Source organism: Talpa europaea (genome assembly GCF_964194135.1).
Source record: "Talpa europaea genome assembly, chromosome: 1".
Classification (NCBI taxonomy): domain Eukaryota; kingdom Metazoa; phylum Chordata; class Mammalia; order Eulipotyphla; family Talpidae; genus Talpa; species Talpa europaea.
The window spans coordinates 108063395-108083137 of record NC_140073.1 but is presented as its reverse complement, the minus strand read 5'-3'; the positions used below and the strand labels follow the sequence as shown (position 1 = coordinate 108083137).

Genomic DNA, 19743 nt, shown 5'->3' with positions numbered 1-19743 from the left:
GACCTCTCCTGTCTCCCCCACTGCACCCTTCAGTGGTGTATTTCAGTAGATCCGTCTGTTCTGCTACTACTCTGTCTCTGGTGAATCCTCTCATCCTCCCCACCCCCAGCATCTCTGGCCTACATCCCAGTTCTTCTATGCATAAATAAATAAAAATAAATTTAAAAAAAAAGAAGTGGAAAACAAAGATTTTTACTTGTGTAATATAACTATTAACATTTTTTAAAAAAATTCCTGTCATAATTGAAATATTAAATGGAGAGTAACTGCTAATTTTCTAAATGTTCTAAATTCCTTATTCTTAAGAGGAAAAACTGGCATTTAATTAAATTGTAAAATTAACTTATTCATACCCTGCCTTGCTCCTCAAAGGATTTGATTTCCAAACAATAAAATGAGTAAAATAAAGGTAAAAGGTTTAAAGGAATAATCAAGGCCAGAAAAAAAAAAAAGTCAACGGGATGGGGAACACACACACATATACAGTATGTCACTGAAGATATTGTGATTTTAAGTGTTGAAGATGATTTTCTTAGTTATCTTTTTTAACTTAAAAGAAGTTAAAAAATAGCATAGCAGTAGCCCTTTGAGATTAATGTTAACAGTACAGCACAATTAGGACTAAGGGCTACATCACTTGTACACTTGGCAAACAGGCTTATGCAAAAGAAAAAAGTATAACTGGAATCATAATTTTTATTGATTATAATAGAACACCATGTTAATTATGGAATGTAGAAAGCATGATTTGTAAGAAAAGTTCTTTGTTTTTAAGATAGTACCATATACTTCTTCATGATTATATTTTATTACAAAATGAGGAGACATTTTCTAAGCTCAGTGAGGTGGTAGAAATACTGTAATGTCAAAAGCTGGGGTTCCAAAACATGCCTAAAAGAATATAAGCTCCATAAGACAGGGATTTTTTCATTGTTTTTTTTGGTTCCATGACATAGTCTCAGGACCTTGTGAGTGCTCCATAGATATTTGTTGAGTGAATGCCCCCAGATCAGGCAATTACGTATTTTTAAACTTTCAGGTGTCTATCCATGAGTCAAGGTTTTTTTCTCTCATTTCACATCACAGTGAAGTCTATGGTACTGTCAGTTGCTACAACAACAGCTGAAAGAAGAGCTCATTGACTCCTTTTCCATTTATAGATGCCACTAAAGGTTTTAACATACTAGAAAAAACTAACAGCTGCTCCCTTGTTTAAACAATAAATGACTCATTTCTCTCTACAAGCAACACCTAACATTTGAAAAGATTAATGAGTCAGATGCCAACACCATGATGAGACTTCAATTATTCCTTACTAGTCGGCAATTTTATAAAGCCACATTTGCTTAAAAAAATAAACAATATTCCTGGGAACATTTTGTGATATGTACATATTTTTCCAAACAACCTCTTTCCACCCCAAATAGGTTATAATAATACCATCACTTTATTTTATTTTTTTTAATACCATCACTTTAAAATGTAGAAATCCTTTCTTATTTAAATTTAAATCATTTCTTATTTAAATTTCCTTTCCTGCTAAGGAAGGAGGACTCCATTGGCTAATTTCAATAATTTGACAAAGTTTCCTTACAATGTTTTTTTATACCAAAGCAATGGCAAAAAAAACTGATGCCAGAGAGATCACCAAATCTTACCTAACCCAAGACATCTGAAAACAACTACCTAATTTTGAAAACTTCAAAGAAGTTATAAGGAGAAAGTCAATAATTAATCTATTTATTTAAAACTATTTTCTTACAAAATAATGTGTTCTTGCCAAAATAATATTGAAATTATTTACAAAATAGTACCCCAAACTTTACATAGGGGTTAATACATTACAGTTAGTAATAATTTTTAATTTTTACAGAAATGTTCACCAAAAAAATGACAAGGGTCAAATTTAGAGTTGGCTTACATTTGGAGTTCTATGACAATGAATTGAAAACAGATTTTTATAACTAAAAAAATTAGCATTTTGATTACTCCAAGAAAATGTCATTCTTTTAAATAATACTTTCAAAACATTAAATGGTGCTGCATAAGTTCTTTATTAAATCCAACAAGATAACAGACATTTAATATCCACAGACCAATAATTTACAATTATTAAGTACAAAATAAGCATATTTACAAACCAGATACATTTACATTACAATTTTAAATATAATTTCAGAAAATTGGCAGTAAAATCTTAGATAAGTGAATTTTTCCTTAATTATTTAAAAAACTCTTTCTTAAAAGCTTTTCCATGGATGTAAAAACTATTCCATGCCTTATAACAGGTGTCTGACTAGTATCTTTAATCTTGAGATATCTTTAAATAGAAATCCAGCTCAACTCAAGATCAACTCATTACTTCCCAAAGTCCCTGCAGAGTGAATCCATCCTTCAATTTCTCTATTGCAAGCCCCAGTTCTTCTGAAAATACAGGTTCACGATCTTGTTGCTTTTGGGGAGATAAGAGGATGAGATGGGAATAGAGAAGGTGGCAAAGAAGAAGAAAAAAAAAAAACAAAGAAATAGGTTTCACATAAGTTTGTGAATGATGGACTACAGAAAGTTTTTTTTCATATACTATATGTGAAATTTCCTTACCTTATTGCCATCAGCAAAATACGCCTATAAGACAAATAAAATTGTATTTCACATATTTGACATATAAGATTACAGTAGATCAGTGAGCTAAGCTATAGGTAATTTACAGAACATTTCTGTAAATAAATGTGTTTTACAATCTGTTCTTATGTGCCCAGTAGTTTTATTCATTATTCTTTACAATGCTGGCTGAAGAATTTACTTCTGTCAATAATTATTGTCTTAAAAACCTTAGGCTTTAAGCTCTAAAAACCTATGCTTTGGGGCCTCCCCGGTGGCGCAGCGGTTGAGCGCTGGGTTGCGAAGCTGCCCGCAGCCTCTGAGGCGCCGGTTCGATCCCCGGCTGCTCCCCGGCTGCGGGTCCCACATGGTGCGCAGACCTCTCCTGCCGCCCGCTGCTCCCCTCAGCAGTGTACTTCAGTCCTTCTACCTGCTCTGCTCCCCGCTCTGGCTCTGGTGAATTCTCTCACCCTCCCGCGCTTCTGACTGTACCCAGTGCATGTATAAACAAAACAAAACGGATAAATAACTAAAAACACATGCCTCTTTAAAAAAAAAAAAATAAATAAAAATAAAAACCTATGCTTTGTATCGCAAATAAAGTATAGCATTGTTAACTTGAGAAAGGACATAAAAAAGAATGACCCTAGAGGGCCTCCCCTAGGGGAGGGCGCTGGGCTGTGAAGCTCAGCCTCTGCAGTGCTGGTTCAATCCCCTGCCACCGGCGAGGGTCCCACATGGCGCGCCTGCTGCTCCCCTCAGCAGTGTATTTCCGTCAGTCTGCCTGTTCTGTTCCCCGCTCTGGCTCTGGAGAATTCTCTCACCCTCCCGCGCTTCTGACTGTACCCAGTGCTTGTATGAATAAATAAATAAATCTTAAAAAAAAAAAAAAGAAAGAAAAAAGAATGACCTAGAAACTATAAAGTATTAGTCCTACTTTTGGATTAGAAGAAAATGTGGGTGAAAAAACCCCTTCAATGTGTCACCAAATGCATACTGTTTGAGGTAGTAGCTTATAATGAAACATTTTGTATAATTTCACATTTATTTTAAAAATATTGGTTCCCAGACAGGTATTCTGATCAGGTTTATAGGCCAGAGTATATAGAAAGCATTGTTATTATTTTGGCTATTAATAAAATAATACAAATTTGAAAATAGAAAGGTTTATAAAGATAATATATCAATAAATTGAAAGGAAGTCTGTCTCATAAAGATTAAAAATGGAATGTATAGATTTTAAAATTAATGTAGCTATAATGTTTAACATGTTCTCTTATTTTTAAAGTATGAAAAAATTTTCCACATATCTTAAATCCTTTAAATAACTGAGTTGTTTGGCAATTTAAAAGTAATCTCATATATCCACAAAATCCCTTACAAACTTAAAAAAAAAACACCCCTCCAATTCACGTTTAAGATACCCCCAAGAGGTCTCAGGTTGTATGATATTTACGTACTTAAATTCATTATTTAACTAAACATGACTCAGATAAAAACATCATAAGAAATGTAGTAGCTATCCTTTGTGATGCTCACCACAAAAGCGTCTGTGTGATCTTCGGAGTCAATTTCTACATCATCTTGAATTTGTTCAACTGTCAGAGCTTCAAGTGGCTGTGGCTAAAAATGAGTAGATATTAAGGTGCATCAACAAGTCTGTATTAAACAAATAATGCTAGTAAAATGTGCTCTGAGAATTGTAAATGCTTATAAAAGGATAACACAGTTACAGACTGAGTACTCAAGTCTTATAAAAATCCCTGTTGAATTTATAGTCTATTAAAACTAACCTAAGTAATAAAATGAGTCAGTTAAGCATAAGCTTTTAAATCTGAAGTTACTATCATCAAAAGGATTAATATGGGAAATTAATATGTTAGATATATCCTTAAAGGAAAAGCCCACTGAACTTTTTTCTTTCACATAGTTAAAAAATCTTCTGTATAGGGCCTCCCCGGTGGCGCAGCGGTTGAGCCCTGGGTTGCGAAGCTGCCCGCGGCCTCTGCGGCGCCGGTTCGATCCCCGGCTGCTTCCCGGCCACCGGAGGAGGGTCCCGCATGGCGCGCAGACCTCTCCTGCCGCCCGCTGCTCCCCTCAGCAGTGTACTTCGGTCCTTCTGCCTGCTCTGCTCCCCGCTCTGGCTCTGGTGAATTCTCTCACCCTCCCGCGCTTCTGACTGTACCCAGTGCATGTATAAACAAACAAACAAATAAAGAAAGAAAGAAAACATGCCTCTATAAAAATAAAAAAAAATAAAAATAAAAAATCTTCTGTATAATAGCAAATTTTCAATTTTCCTCAAAATAGTCATTGAATTTCATTTGTGAAAAGTAAAGGAACTAATATTTATATTGAATATTCTAAAGGTAAAGCAGAAAAACATACAGTGCTACTATTAATTTGTTCAGTTTTCAATTATTTGAGATCTTTGGTATATTAGGGACTATGTAAGTAGAACCAAGGGTATAAAGTCCCTGCCCTTACCCACAAAGGGTCTATAATCTAGTGGGAGAGGAAAGATAAAACCCAGCTATACAAAACAAAATATTAGGGTGAACCATATAAAAAAATCATCATTTTTATTAGTCAAAAGTGGTTAAATATTAGTATCATATGCTTGGTTACAGCAAAAGAGCTGTAACATATACACTATCTATTATAATGAAAGACCGTGGCCATAGCACAATTTCTGGCTTGTGAATCCCAGAAACTTCCACAAAGAAAAGGTTGGCATGTGATCAAAGCCTATCAGGATGAGGATAAGTATGATTAGGGGGAAAATATTCCCAGCAGGGAGATCATGGTCAGCAAAGGTGAGAAACTACAGGATATGGCTGAAGAAATGGTGAATAAACAGTCCAGTATGATCACAACTAAGATTCGCATGAGATTGAAGGTGCTAAAAAGAACAATTGTATTCAACAACCCTAGGGAGAATCATTTCCACTAAAATCTATGTGAACAATATTCTCTAGAATTGGGTATGCACAGCCTGCACAACTGTATACCGCAGTGGTGTAGATAAGGTGGGAAAGACAGATTGGTCGTCTACCGAAAGTATTTAAAACCAGCTCAAAGAATCTAGACTTTATTTGTAGGTAGGTAGTAGGGGAGGGTGGAGGGCAGCAGTATAATGCTTGATAAGGGAGTTACCTGATCTCCTAATCTGGGGATAAACTCAGTATTGTAAACATGCTCAGAGCTGTGCAACTGTGTAAAAGATTTCAACTTAATTCTCAGTTTCCTTAACTGTGAAGTAAGGATAATAATAATGACATATTTTTTAATGCTGGAAGAATTAAATGAGATGAAACACATAAAGTTCTTAAATGGCGAGAATGGCCGGAGGGCGGAGCAACATGGCAGCGAGGAGACGCTGCGAGTAAGATCGCCCATTAAAAAAAGTTAATAGGACACATGCAATTTGCAGCAACATGGATGGCGCTGGAAGGGATCATGCTCAGCGAAATAAGCCAAAAAGAAAAAGAAAAATACCGGATGGTCTCACTCATAGCAGGAATCTAGAAAACTTAAATAAGGGACCAGGAAAATGAATAACTATAAGAAAGTGAAAATCAAAATCAACAAAAAACTATGAACCAGAGACACTTTTAGGGGGGCGGGGGCGGGAGGGGAGGGATTGGGGTCAGAATGGGGGGGCTGCAATTGTATGGGGAATATAACAATAAAATTTATTAAAAAAAAAAAAGTTAATAGGGAGGAAAAGCGGCAGGTCCCAGTGAGAACTGGGACACGGAAGATAAATGGGTGACTCCAGCAAACTGCCCGAAGAAGAAAGCTGCCATAAAAGAGGACTAGAAGGGAGGAAAGCGCAGAACCCTGCTCCCCTCCCCCGCCCACAGAGTCGGCACTCTCCGACCCGCAGAGAGGAGGAAAACAACAAACTAAAACGACCAACAAGAACAAACGACGCAGCAAGCGGGACTGTGAGTGGAAAGGAACTATTGCAGCCACCACACCCTGTGAACGGGAGCTGTGGAGAACCCTGCAGGATGCGCCCAGGCTGTGAGCGAATGGCTCCAGGCGACACTGGAGAACAAAGAGACTCTGGAGGAGACCTGCACACAGCCCCGGGCCGGCCGGTAAGCTTGTGCGGAAAAGCGGCGCGCTTGGCGCACTTGAAAAGCAAACGAGATCAGGATCGCCCCGCACCTGCGACCTAGGCTTGCGGGGAGATGCGCGGAGGCCCTCACTGAGGTGAAAGTCCCTCACTGAGTAAGCAGGAACCAGGTGCCCAGGCACGGGAGCGGGGTGCAAAAGGCGCCATTCCCGCGCCACTGAACTGGGCTACAGCCCACGTCCTGGACCTGAGGGCTTTGGAACTGAGACCTGGGGCACGAAATTCGGGGCGTGGGTTCTCCACGATGGTGGTGCACAAGGCAGACATAGCACCCCAAAGCCGTTGAGGTTTACCCTACCATTCTCGCTCTGTTCCCTGTCCCATGGGGGGGGGGCGTCGAAAAGCAGCCCCCCAAGGACAATAGGAGAGATCTCGGGCACCACCTAGTGACCAGAAAAAAAAGTCACTAACACCCCATAGAACAGGGAAATTTCTTAAGAAAAGACTTCTTGGGCCTCCCCGGTGGCACAGCGGTTGAGTGCTGGGTTGCAAAGCTGCCCGCGGCCACTGTGGCGCCGGTTCAATCCCCGGCTGCTCCCCGGCCACCAGAGGAGGGTCCCACATGGCGCGCAGACCTCTCCTGCCGCCCGCTGCTCCCCTCAGCAGTGTGCTTTGTTCCTTCTGCCTGCTCTGCTTCCCGCTCTGGCTCTGGTGAATTCTCTCACCCTCCCACACTTCTGCCTGTACCCCGTGCATGTATAAACAAACAAACAAACAAACAAACAAATAAAATACATGCCTCTTTAAAAAAAAAAAAAAAAGAAAAGACTTCTTGAAAAAGGCAGAAGGCTTCTGGAGGACCCAGTGGCCAGCTGGGAAGTTAGCCCACGCCAGGCCCCTTCCAACCAGCAGTTTGAGCCCACAGAGGGAGCAGGCACCCACATCTGGGGCAGACCGGGCGTGCAGAAGAGTGTGCCTGAGACCGGATGCACAGGGACTGCGTCCCGCTTCACCATTTTAGATCAGGGACATTTCTTCAGTAAAGACTGCCTAAAACCAGCAGAAAGCTCCCCCAGAAGCCAGAGATGGCTCCTGGAGGAGCCAGAGGGGAGCGGAGAAGTTCACCCAAGATGCCGGCCAGTCCGAGCAACACAGTGTCCCAATGCATACGACAAATTAGAAAACAGACAGTAGGGAGTAGAAGAACCACACGCAACCTAACAACTCCTCAGGAAAAAAGCACACCACAAAAAGAAAACCACCCCCCAGATTGCAACGACAGTAACTTGGAAGAAATTCTGAGCCTTCCAGAAAGAGAATTTAAAATTGCCGTGATTAAAAAAATGACAGAACTCATAAAGGAAAACAATGATCAGAAGAAGGAAATTGAGTCCCTAAAGAGGGAAGTAAAAGAAATGCAGGAGATCAGAGAATTAATGGAGGAACTAAAGAACTCTGGGAAAAGCAATGAAAGCAGAATAGATGAAATGGAAGAACGAATAAGTACTCTTGAAGACACAGAAAAAAACCAAAAGAATAAAAAGAACCAAAACAGAAAAGGAAAGAGAAGTACGAAGGAAAAAGAACGAAGAAAGACTTCGGGAACTATCTGACTCCATGAGGAAAGGAAATATAAGAGTTACAGGAATTCCAGAAGGAGAGGAGAGAGATGTAGGAACAGAGAAAATATTCCAGGAGATAATTGAAGAGAACTTCCCAAATGCGAAGAAGGAGCTGAAAATTGATACACAAGAAGCAAGAAGAACACCAAACTTCCACGACGAAAGGAAAAACACAGCAAGACACATAATAGTAAAGCTCCCAAGAATCCAGGACAAGGAAAAAATAATGAAGCTGACAAGAGGGAAGAAACAGATAACATTCAAAGGAAAACCAATCAGGCTGACATCAGACTTCTCTGAAGAAACACTACGGGCAAGGAGAGAGTGGAGGGACATAGTCAACAGACTCCAAGAAAACAGATGCCAACCAAGAATACTCTATCCCGCAAAGCTCTCCTTCCTCTATGAAGAAAGAATAAGGACCTTCCCAGACAAACAGAAACTCCGGAATTTCATTACGACTAAACCCCCACTGAAAAAAATACTACAAGGAATCCTAAAGCCAGAACCTCAGAGGGACGAATAACAATGAAAGAAGACCAAAAAAAAAAAAAAAGTTATTAAAAGAATAAATAAATAAAATCAAAGGAAAGACAAACACAATGGCAAATACAGATACTGACATATCAATATTAACTCTAAATGTAAATGGACTAAACTCTTCAATAAAAAGACACAGAGTTGCAACCTGGATTAAGAAACAAAACACAGGGCCTCCCCGGTGGCGCAGCAGTTGAGCGCAGTTGCGAAGCTGCCCGCAGCCTCTGCGGCACCGGTTCGATCCCCGGCTGCTCCCCGGCCACCAGAGGAGGGTCCCACATGGCACGCAGACCTTTCCTGCCGCCCGCTGCTCCCCTCAGCAGTGTACTTCAGTCTTTCTGCCTGCTCTGCTCCCTGCTCTGGCTCTGGTGAATTCTCTCACCCTCCCGCACTTCTGACTCTACCCAGTGCATGTATAAAACAAAACAAACAAACAAACAAATAAATAAATAAAACATGCCTCTATTTAAAAAAAAAAAAAAAAAGAAACAAAACCCAACCTTTTGCTGTCTTCAGGAAACACATTTAGCTACAAAAGATAAAAATAGGCTCAAAGTAAAAGGATGGAAAACAATCCTACAAGCGAATGGACCAAAAAAGAAAGCAGGAATAGCTATACTTGTATCAGATAAAACAGACTTCAGGGCCTCCCCGCTGGCGCAGCGGTTGAGCGCTGGGTTGCGAAGCTGCCCGCGGCCTCTGCGGCGCCGGTTCGATCCCCGGCTGCTCCCCGGCCACCAGAGGAGGGTCCCACATGGCGCGCAGACCTCTCCTGCCGCCCACTGCTCCCCTCAGCAGTGTACTTCGGTCCTTCTGCCTGCTCTGCTCCCCGCTCTTGTTCTGGTGAATTCTCTCACCCTCCCGCGCTTCTGACTGTACCCAGTACTTGTATAAATAAATTAAAAAAAAAATTAATCTTAAAAAAATATATTAAAAAAAAATTTAAGAAAAAATAAAAAAACAGACTTCAAACTCAAAAAAATAAAAAGAGACCCCAATGGTCACTACCTTATGATTAAGGGGACAATACTTCAAGAAGAAATAACACTCATTAACATATACGCACCAAACGAAGGAGCACCAAAATATATCAGACAACTGTTGTCCTCTCTGAAAACAGACATCAGAGAAAACACATATGTAGTGGGAGACTTCAACACACCACTATCAACAATGGATAGATCAACAAGACAAAAAATAAGTAAAGAAACTAAAGCTCTAAATAAGGACCTAGAGCATTTGGGCCTAACAGACATCTATAGAACACTAAACCCAAAAAAAACGGAGTACACATTTTTCTCAAGCGCACATGGATCATTCTCCAGGATCGATCACATACTGGGGCACAAGACAGACATCAACAGATACACCAAGATTGAAATCATACCAACCATCTTTTATGACCATGAAGGCATCAAACTAGAAATAAACCATAAAAAGAAGGCAAGGAACTATCCTACCTCATGGAGATTAAAAACCACACTACTGGAAGACCACTGGACTAACGAGGAGATCAAAGAAGAAATTAAAAAATTCTTTGAATTGAATGACAAGGAGGACACCAATATCCTAAATGTATGGGATGCATCAAAAGCAGTAATAAGAGGAAAATATATAGCAATAGAAGCTCACATCAAAAAACAAGAAAGAACTCAAAGAAACAACCTAATCTCGAAGCTCAGAGATCTAGAAAAAAAACAACAAAAAAACCCCAAAACCAATAGAAGAAAAGAAATAATAAAAACCAAAGCAGAAATAAATGAAATTGAAACTAAAAAAAAATCCAAAAGATCAATGAAACCAAGAGCTGGTTCTTTGAAAAAAATCAATAAAATAGACAAACCCCTAGCCAGGCTCACAAAGGAAAAAAGGGAGAAAGCACAAATAAACAGGATCACAAATGAAAGAGGAAAAATCACAACGGACACAGCAGAAATCAAAAGAATAATCAGTAACTACTATGAACAGTTATATGGAAACTAGTTCAACAATCTAGAGGAGATGGACAAATTCCTACAACTCTACAATCACCCAAAGCTAGATAAAGAAGAAATAGAACACCTAAATGGACCAATTACAATTAGCAAAATTGAAATGGTAATCAAAAACCTCCCCAAAAACAAAAGCCCAGGACCTGATGGATTTACAAATGAATTCTACCAAAGATTCAGAGACGAATTAGTGCCTATCCTTCACAAACTCTTCCAAAAAATTGAGAAGGAAGGGACAATACCAAACACGTTCTATGAAGCCAACATTACACTAATACCAAAACCGAATAAGGACAACACAAAAAAGGAAAACTACAGGCCAATCTCCCTAATGAACACTGATGCAAAAATCCTCAATAAAATTTTAGCTATCAGAATCCAACAATGTATCCATAAGATAATTCACCACGACCAAGTAGGATTCATTCCAGGGACACAAGGATGGTTTAACATCCGAAAATCAATCAACGTTATCCAACACATCAACAATAAGAAATATAAAAACCATATGATAATATCAATAGATGCTGAGAAAGCTTTCGACAAAGTGCAACACCCATTCATGATAAAAGCCCTTGAAATTCTTGGGATACAAGGAACATACCTCAACATCATAAAGGCCATCTATGACAAGCCAACAGCCAGTATCATTCTCAATGGTGAAAAGCTGAAAGCATTTCCATTAAGATCTGGAACAAGACAAGGATGTCCACTCTCACCACTGCTTTTCAATATAATACTGGAAGTCCTAGCCAGAGCAATAAGAAGAAAGACATACAGGAATGCAAATAGGAAAAGAAGAAGTCAAACTATCACTATTTGCAGATGATATGATAATATACATAGAGAACCCCAAAAACTCCACAGAAAAACTAATTCAACTCATCAATCAATTCAGTAAAGTGGCAGGATACAAAATCAACACGCAAAAGTCAGTAGCCTTCCTATACACAAACAATAAATCTGAAGAAGAAGAAATAAAAAAAAACATCCCTTTTAGTATCGAAACAAAAAAAATCAAATATTTGGGAATAAATCTAACAAAAGAGGTAAAGGACTTATACAAAGAAAACTATAAAACACTGTTAAAAGAAATAGAAGAAGACACAAAGAAATGGAAAGACATCCCCTGCTTATGGATTGGAAGAATAAACATTATTAAAATGGCCATCCTACCAAAAGCAATCTACAGATTCAATGCTATTCCAATCAAAATTTCAATGTCATTCTTCAAAGAAATAGAACAATTATTGATGAAATCCATATGGAATCACAAAAAACCCCGAATAGCCAAAGCTGTACTGAATAAAAAAGAAGGAAATGGAGGCATCACACTCCCAGACTTCAAACTATACTACAAAGCCATAATCATCAAAACTGCATGGTATTGGAACAAGAACAGACATACAGACCAATGGAATCGAATAGAAAATCCAGAAATAAACCCACAGATTTATGGTCAACTAATCTTTGACAAAGGAGCAAAGACTATGCAATGGAGCAAATAAAGTTGTTCAATAAATGGTGCTGGGAAAACTGGGTTGCTACATGCAAAAGAATGAAGCTTGACCACTACCTCACACCATACACAAAAATCAACTCAAAATGGATTAAAGAACTAGACATAAGACCTGAAACCATAAAATACATAGAAGGAAATATAGGCGAAACACTACGTGATTTGCATATCAAAGACATCTTTACAGACACATCACCCAAAGCAGTGATAGTGAAGGCAAAGATCAACAGCTGGGACTACATCAAATTAAAGAGCTTCTGCACAGCAAAAGAGACAATAACAAAAACAAAGAGAAACCCCACCAACTGGGAGAACATTTTTGCACACAACACTAATGATAAAGGACTGATCACAAAAATCTGCAAAGAGCTGATGAGACTCAGCAACAACAAAGAAAATAATTCAGTCAAAAAATGGGCAGAAGAGCTAAAAAGAAACTTCTCTGAAGAGGAAATGCAAATGGCCAACAGACATATGAAAAAATGTTCAATATCACTTGTAATCAGGGAAATGCAAATCAAAACTACCATGAGATACCATCTTACACCAGTGAGAATGGCACATATTAAAAAAACTAGCAACAGCAAATGTTGGCGAGGTTGTGGAGAAAAAGGAACTCTTCTACACTGTTGATGGGAGTGCAAACTGGTCCAACCACTATGGAGAGCTGTGTGGAGATTTCTGGACCAACTAAACATAGAGCTTCCATATGATCCAGCAATTACACTCCTAGGTATTTACCCAAAGGACACAGAAACATCAATTCCAAAGAACACCTGCACCCCTATGTTTATAGCAGCACCATTTACAATAGCTAAGCTTTGGAAACAGCCCAAATGCCCAAAAATAGATGACTGGATCAAGAAGTTGTGGTACATATATACCATGGAATATTACTCAGCATTCAAAAAAGATAAACACATGCAATTTGCAGCAACATGGATGGCGCTGGAAGGGATCATGCTCAGCGAAATAAGCCAAAAAGAAAAAGAAAAATACCGGATGGTCTCACTCATAGCAGGAATCTAGAAAACTTAAATAAGGGACCAGGAAAATGAATAACTATAAGAAAGTGAAAATCAAAATCAACAAAAAACTATGAACCAGAGACTTTTTTTGGGGGGTAGAGGGCGGGAAGGGAGGGATTGGGGTCAGAATGGGGGGTTTGCAATTGTATGGGGGAATATAAAAATAAAATTTATTATTTAAAAAAAATAAAAGATCAGAATGAGAAAAAAAAGTTCTTGAATGGCAAATAGTAGGTTTAACAACTATGAATAGTCATGAAGAACCTATTATGTTCTAGTTTTGATTGCTGGAGATAAAATGTTTAAAGAAAATTGACAAAACTACTTATATGGAGATTATTTATAATGGAATCATAGGTCAGTGTTACCAAAAATAAAGCAAGCAAGCAAAGAAATAAGTGGAATAAGGGATAAAAAAAGTGATGGAGATTGCTGTTTTAGGTGGATAGTCAGGGAAGATGAAGTAAAAACAAAGCTGACAAAATGAGAGACTCAGATCTGTCTGCACCAGAGGAGGCCTGTGCATGGAGACTTCCCTGGCTAGGCTGCTCATTTAGGAAGGGCAGGAATAAATGACAAAGCAGTCAGCGAGAAGACAGAAGGTAGGTGCAAAGTAGTGATGGTCCAGGGGCTTTGCTCACTGAGCAGAGTTTATATATTCATCATTTTTAGCACAATTTAAAATTAAAATGTTCATGCAACCTATGTGATAGGTTGCATAATAGCTGCCAATAAATGGCAGCTATTAATCAACAGGCTGAGAAAATGAGTGAGCAGACATTCATTTATATGTTTACACATAAATGTATAAAAGCAATTCAGCAAACTCAGTACTTTAAATACTAAACAAACTACCTTTTCTTCCATCTCATAATCGACTCCAAATATTGGGCTGGCAGAATAGACTTTGTGAAGTGAGTTAATTTCCTTAACTGATTCTTGTAGTTTTTCTATAGGATCTATTTTAAAGCCAAGAACATATCCTCCACTCTACAAGAAAAAATAAAGAAAAAACAAAAAGGGAGTATGAGGGATGGTATTTATAGTACACAATGAACTATAGTTCCAAATGTCCTTATTTCAGAGCACAATATGTAAACTGAATTTTAGATTAAACTTTAAACATATACAGAAATAGAGTATAATGAGCTTCCGTGCAGCCATCATCAAGCTTTAGTCAGAACAAATGGTCAATTGCATTCTAGCTACAATTTTCCACTCTCTGGGCTTCCCCTGACCCCCAGGATTAATTTGAAGCATATTCAGATTTCATATAATTTTATCTATAAATATAAAAACTGGTATTTCAAGATTTAAGAAATACACTGTAGAATGTGAAGGCCAAAGGGACTAAGTATTTCTTGAGTTATGCTTTAAAAGGAATAGACTGTAATTAAAAGAGGAAGGGGAATGGCATATCTGAGGCTACCTCCTTTAAGAATTAGGGAAGAAAGCTGACCATGGAAGGTTTTTGGAGAAGAGTGTTAAAAAAATTAAGTAGTATACTGTAATAGGTAAGAGCATGCGTTTTGGGTTGAAAGCACATGCTTTTGGATTTAAATTCTGGTTTTACAATTAATTTTTATATGCTGCTAGGAAAATTACTTTCTTTGGTCTTTCCAAGCCTCAATTTTCTTATCATCAAATGGTTATTAAGTTACTGTATCAAGATAACATATATATGGTAGTGCTCCTAGAAGGTAGTAAAAACCCAATAAATGGCAGCTATTAATCAACAGGCTGAGAAAATGAGTGAGCAGACATTCATATATAAATTTAGAAGTAATTTTATAAATATTTTATTTAAATGTATTTTTGTAAAATCTGGCATAATGGGAGCATAGCAGTTTATAATTAGTGTAATCTGTGTATGCAAATATACAATCTTAAACAAAATCTTTGTATATCTGTATATGTCTTAGTTTCTCAAAGGCAGTCTTATGAATTAGTCAGACCTGGAATTAAAACCTAGCCCCACCACTTACTAGTTGTGAGACCATGAGCAAGGTTCCTAACTTCTCCAAGGCTCAGTTTCCTTGGCTGTAAAATGGGGAAAAAATAGTAACTATGTGATAGGTTGCATAATGCATGAAAAGTACAGTGACTTGACTGTCATTAAAAATGATAATCAAGGGATGTGGAGCAGCTCTATCTAGTTAGGTTCAGTTCAGATCAACAATCTAGAGTGTGTAATGTTGTATGAAACATTCATTTTTACCTGTGGATGCTAATGCTGTAGAGTTCACTGTTGTAGTCTGTTTTCTATTTAAGAAAGCTACAGCATTAGTGTATAATTATGATGGTAATAAATAGGAATCAGATTTGTTATAATGTGATAATCCCAATGATAAGAAAGATTGTCTGCAACAAAAAAACACAAGCAAGAGTCTTCTGATAGGGACAATTACTATATAACTTCCAACTCTTCTCGTAAGTTCATATTATAGCGAATATTCTTGAGTGTAAATTGGTTACTATATAAATAAAACTAAAAATACAGTTTATTAAATAAATAAAGTTTATTAAAGATTAATAGAAACATAAAGTATCTTACCTGCTGAGAGCTTTCTATGACAAGAGCTAAACCAAATTTTGAATCTCTAATCTTTATTGAACGCTTGATGTAAAATAAAAAAAGAAAAAAAATGCAGGGTTTATTATTTGATAATAGTGACTCTTTAACACAAGTTTTTCAAGTTTTACACAGTAACTACTTTTCAGTCTAATGAACAGAACTCTTCCTTTTTCCTCCATTACACTGCCACAGAGATCAAGTAAATGAAAATTTTCATACTGGAAACCAGGTGGCAAACTTATAAGACAATACAAAGAAGACATCGCTGACATATGCACAACATTCTCTCACCTGAGGAACCCCTAATTCCAGGGAGTCAAAACTTCTCTGAATATTTTAAGTGAAAGGCAACTAATCTTCATTTAATTATAGACATTCAGTGCCTTTTGTGACTCCTAAAAATGGGTTTATTTTAAAGTCACATGTGCTTTTTATTTCTTACAATTTAAGTTATAATAAAAGAACCTCTTAAAGAACAACCATTCTGGGCCTCCCTGGTGGTGCAGGGGTTTAAGACAACACTATCAAAAAAAAAAAAACCCCACAAAAAACAAAAAACAACAAAAAACCAAACAAGTTCTTTCAAAAAAAAAAAACCCAAAACAAACAAGTTATGGGCATCAAAGGAAGGCTGGGAGGCTGGGATAGGTCAAATGTAATTAGCATTAATAGGTAAACATGACATGAGAATTAAGCTTGGCTAGCAGGAAATGAGCAGCGACACCAGTGCCTGGGTAGGAGAAAGGAGTAGGCGCACAATGGTAGGCAGGATCTGCAGTATGTGACACAAAACGTACTTGCTGGAGGGGTTAGTGAGAACCATGGAAGATCTAACATTATGACCAGTAGAACAAAAGCCCAGGAAGGGCAATATGTGGGCACTAAAAGTTGAAAGCTACTGAGAAAAATACAGGAAGGAGGGAGAAAGAAAGAATGGGGTGGGAGGAAGGAGACTAAATACATATTTATTATGGAAACCTGGCCTTCTGCACTACTCTATACCCCACCACGTATACACACAGTCCCAGTTGAGAATCACAGCACACTGGCGCCCTCACTGTCATCTGGTAATCTAACTGGGTGATTGTGGGTAATCTGTCTGTCTATCTATAGGAGTGGGGTCAGGGCTAAGGCTGTAGAGCTGAAGTTAGAATATGACTGCTGCACTGACAGACTGTGAGGGTATCAGATTGCAATTTGTGGGCCAGGCTGAATTCCTGCCAGAGACCATACTTGGCAACAGTATTATCAAATAACAGAAAGTATCCTATTTGAAGAACAGAAAGCACAAAGTTCTTTACTACTCAGTAATTATTCAGCACAATATAAGTTAGGTTAGGCAAATCATAATACATGTAAATGTAACATGAAACAGCAATGAATAACCGAACACTAACTTAACAAATTAGATTCTGTAGTCTTCCCAGTGACTATTATAAGTCCTTATATTTCTTTAGATCTCAGAAATAACTTTCCTCCTATTATGTTTCTATGATTTTCTGCTTCTTGAGTGGTTTTACTAGACTGAAAGTTCCTTGATGGTGTGAACTGTGTACTGGCTCATGATTTTCATGACTGTATGGCTGTACTCAATACATGACAAATGAATGATCTGATGCTTTTAAAGATACTCAGAAATCAAGCAATTTAGCAAAATATAGGTTTGGGAATATTTTGCAAAAAAATTCCTCTCAGAGGTCAGGAAGTCTCTTTAAAAAATGGTATTTTCCAGATATCACATATGTTGTATTTACTCAACTGTTTAGTCTTGAGACTACTTACATCCTCCACGAATGGTGATTATCATAGGACAATCTCCCAAGATTTTCAATGATTATTTTTATGTTCCACCTAATTTGCACCAGAGTATTATAGTAGTTTAATATATAAAATAAAATTCTTCAGTTTACTGAAGTTTACTATTTGTTTCAAAGACTTACATACTCATTATGGCAGCAACAAAGTAAAAAGAGCCACTTTTATCTGTTTCCAAAGCAAACTGGTCTCAGATGTAGCTAGTTCTTATTATGAATTTTCACAGTTTTATTTGAATTTAAGCTAAAGCCATTATCACTAAAACCCAACCTTGAGTATGAAAAAAGCTAAAATAAAGTGTGTGGATCTGCATTTTAAAGCCATGCTAAGGAATGACTCTATACCTTGTGAAAAGACAACAGAAAACCTGAGTAAGTTTAGTAAAACTTTTTTTTTTTTTTAAGATTTATTTATTAATGCATACAAGAGCTGGGGATGTAGGCCACAGGTGCTGAGAGAGAGAGTGGGGAGCAGAACAGGCAGATTGAAATATACTGCTGAGAGGAGCAGCAGGAGAGACAGGAGAGGTCTGCGGTGCCATGCGGGTTAGCTTCCTGGTTGGGGATTGCACTCTTGCTGCGGTGGCGGTGGATTTTTCATAGTGCAGAGACTTAATCCCTTGTGCCACCAGGGATGCCCCTGGTAATACTCTTTGAATGGAATCTATGAAAGGCCTATCTTGCAAGGATATCTGTTAATGTTTGTAGATTTCATTATATTTCTCTCAACAGCAAGGTTTTCCCTTTGAATACAAGCACAATGGGCCTTTTCTGTGTCAAAATAGTAAATTATCTACATTTTAAAATATATCTCAGCTAAACTGCTGTAAAAAGGTAGAATGAGAACTTAGTTAATCCTAAATATCCTATAAACTGTTGAACAAAAATTATTCTAGGTTAAAATAAGGTCACCTTTATTTTAATGAAGAGGAAGAAAAACCCAAACTCACATGTATATGTGTGTGTGAAAGAGAAAGTGTGTGTTTGCGTATGATTTGTGAGTTGTTAAGCATGTGTGTGTTGTGAACATGTGTGAATGTGTGATGCCTGTGTGAGAGTAATTTATGTAAAACATAATTCAAACAACTGTGAATGAATGAATGAAATTGAATGTAAATTCAATGAACTGATGCAATTCTGAATGGAAATAGAACTGTTTATCTTGTTACAATAGTTATTGAACTTGTTTTAGCTCTAAGGACAAATAAATTTTGGATTCATATACCTATTATGAAACAAACAGTGCATGAAATCAGAAAAAATAAATCACCAAAATGCATGTACTTACAATTTGCAGATATGGTATACTGACATTGAAACTGTCATTCATATTTGCATGCCACACAATTCTCACATTGGTAATAAAAAAGGTTCCTAAATTTCCCTGTAAAAGGGAGTAGTGAGAGACATAACAATAATCATTTCTTTAATATTTATTCCTTAAATTCTAAATACTAGAATAATTCTGATTATCACAGCATCAGAAAATACTATTCTTGAGTATTACAGAGCACTAATGACTTCATCTTTCATTAGCTGGCAGGGCAGTACAATTAGATAATTGAAATCTGGGCCCTAATCAATACAATCTCAGCACTCCCCAGCTGTCTGACTGGGCAAATTTCGTGGTGCACTATGTCAAATGCAAAATGGAAATCTGACTAAATAATACACACACATATAGTCCTCAGCAAAGTGTCTGGCACAGAGGAAGCATTCTACAAGTCTCAGATCTTACTATAACTAATTTTCAAAATGTGGGATAATTCAAGGTAAGATTCAAGTTGTAGTGACAGAAAACACATATGATAACCTCCATCAGGACACAGGAGATATTTTATGGGACTTTTACGTTAACTGTACATCAAAACTATTCTCTAGTTACATGGTCCTTCAACATCTATTCAAAAATTGTTTCAATGTGATAGTGAAGTGGCCTGAAAATATCTTCCAGATCTAATGATATGCC

The 19743-nt window shown here is 37.6% G+C and overlaps 1 protein-coding gene across 1 annotated transcript in view; it reads right to left on the bottom strand.

Annotated features, from left to right (window-relative positions):
• Positions 1–2350: 2350 nt before the first annotated feature.
• Positions 2351–19743, bottom strand: part of BBS5 (Bardet-Biedl syndrome 5) — a gene marked incomplete at both ends in the record, with an annotated part of 28908 nt that continues 11515 nt past the window's right edge. Inside the window, 6 exons of the mRNA XM_084253478.1 lie at positions 2351–2452; positions 2602–2625; positions 4141–4224; positions 14241–14375; positions 15940–16002; positions 19063–19158. Coding sequence (XP_084109604.1) covers positions 2351–2452; positions 2602–2625; positions 4141–4224; positions 14241–14375; positions 15940–16002; positions 19063–19158 — 504 coding nt within the window. The remainder of the gene's footprint in view (positions 2453–2601; positions 2626–4140; positions 4225–14240; positions 14376–15939; positions 16003–19062; positions 19159–19743) is intronic.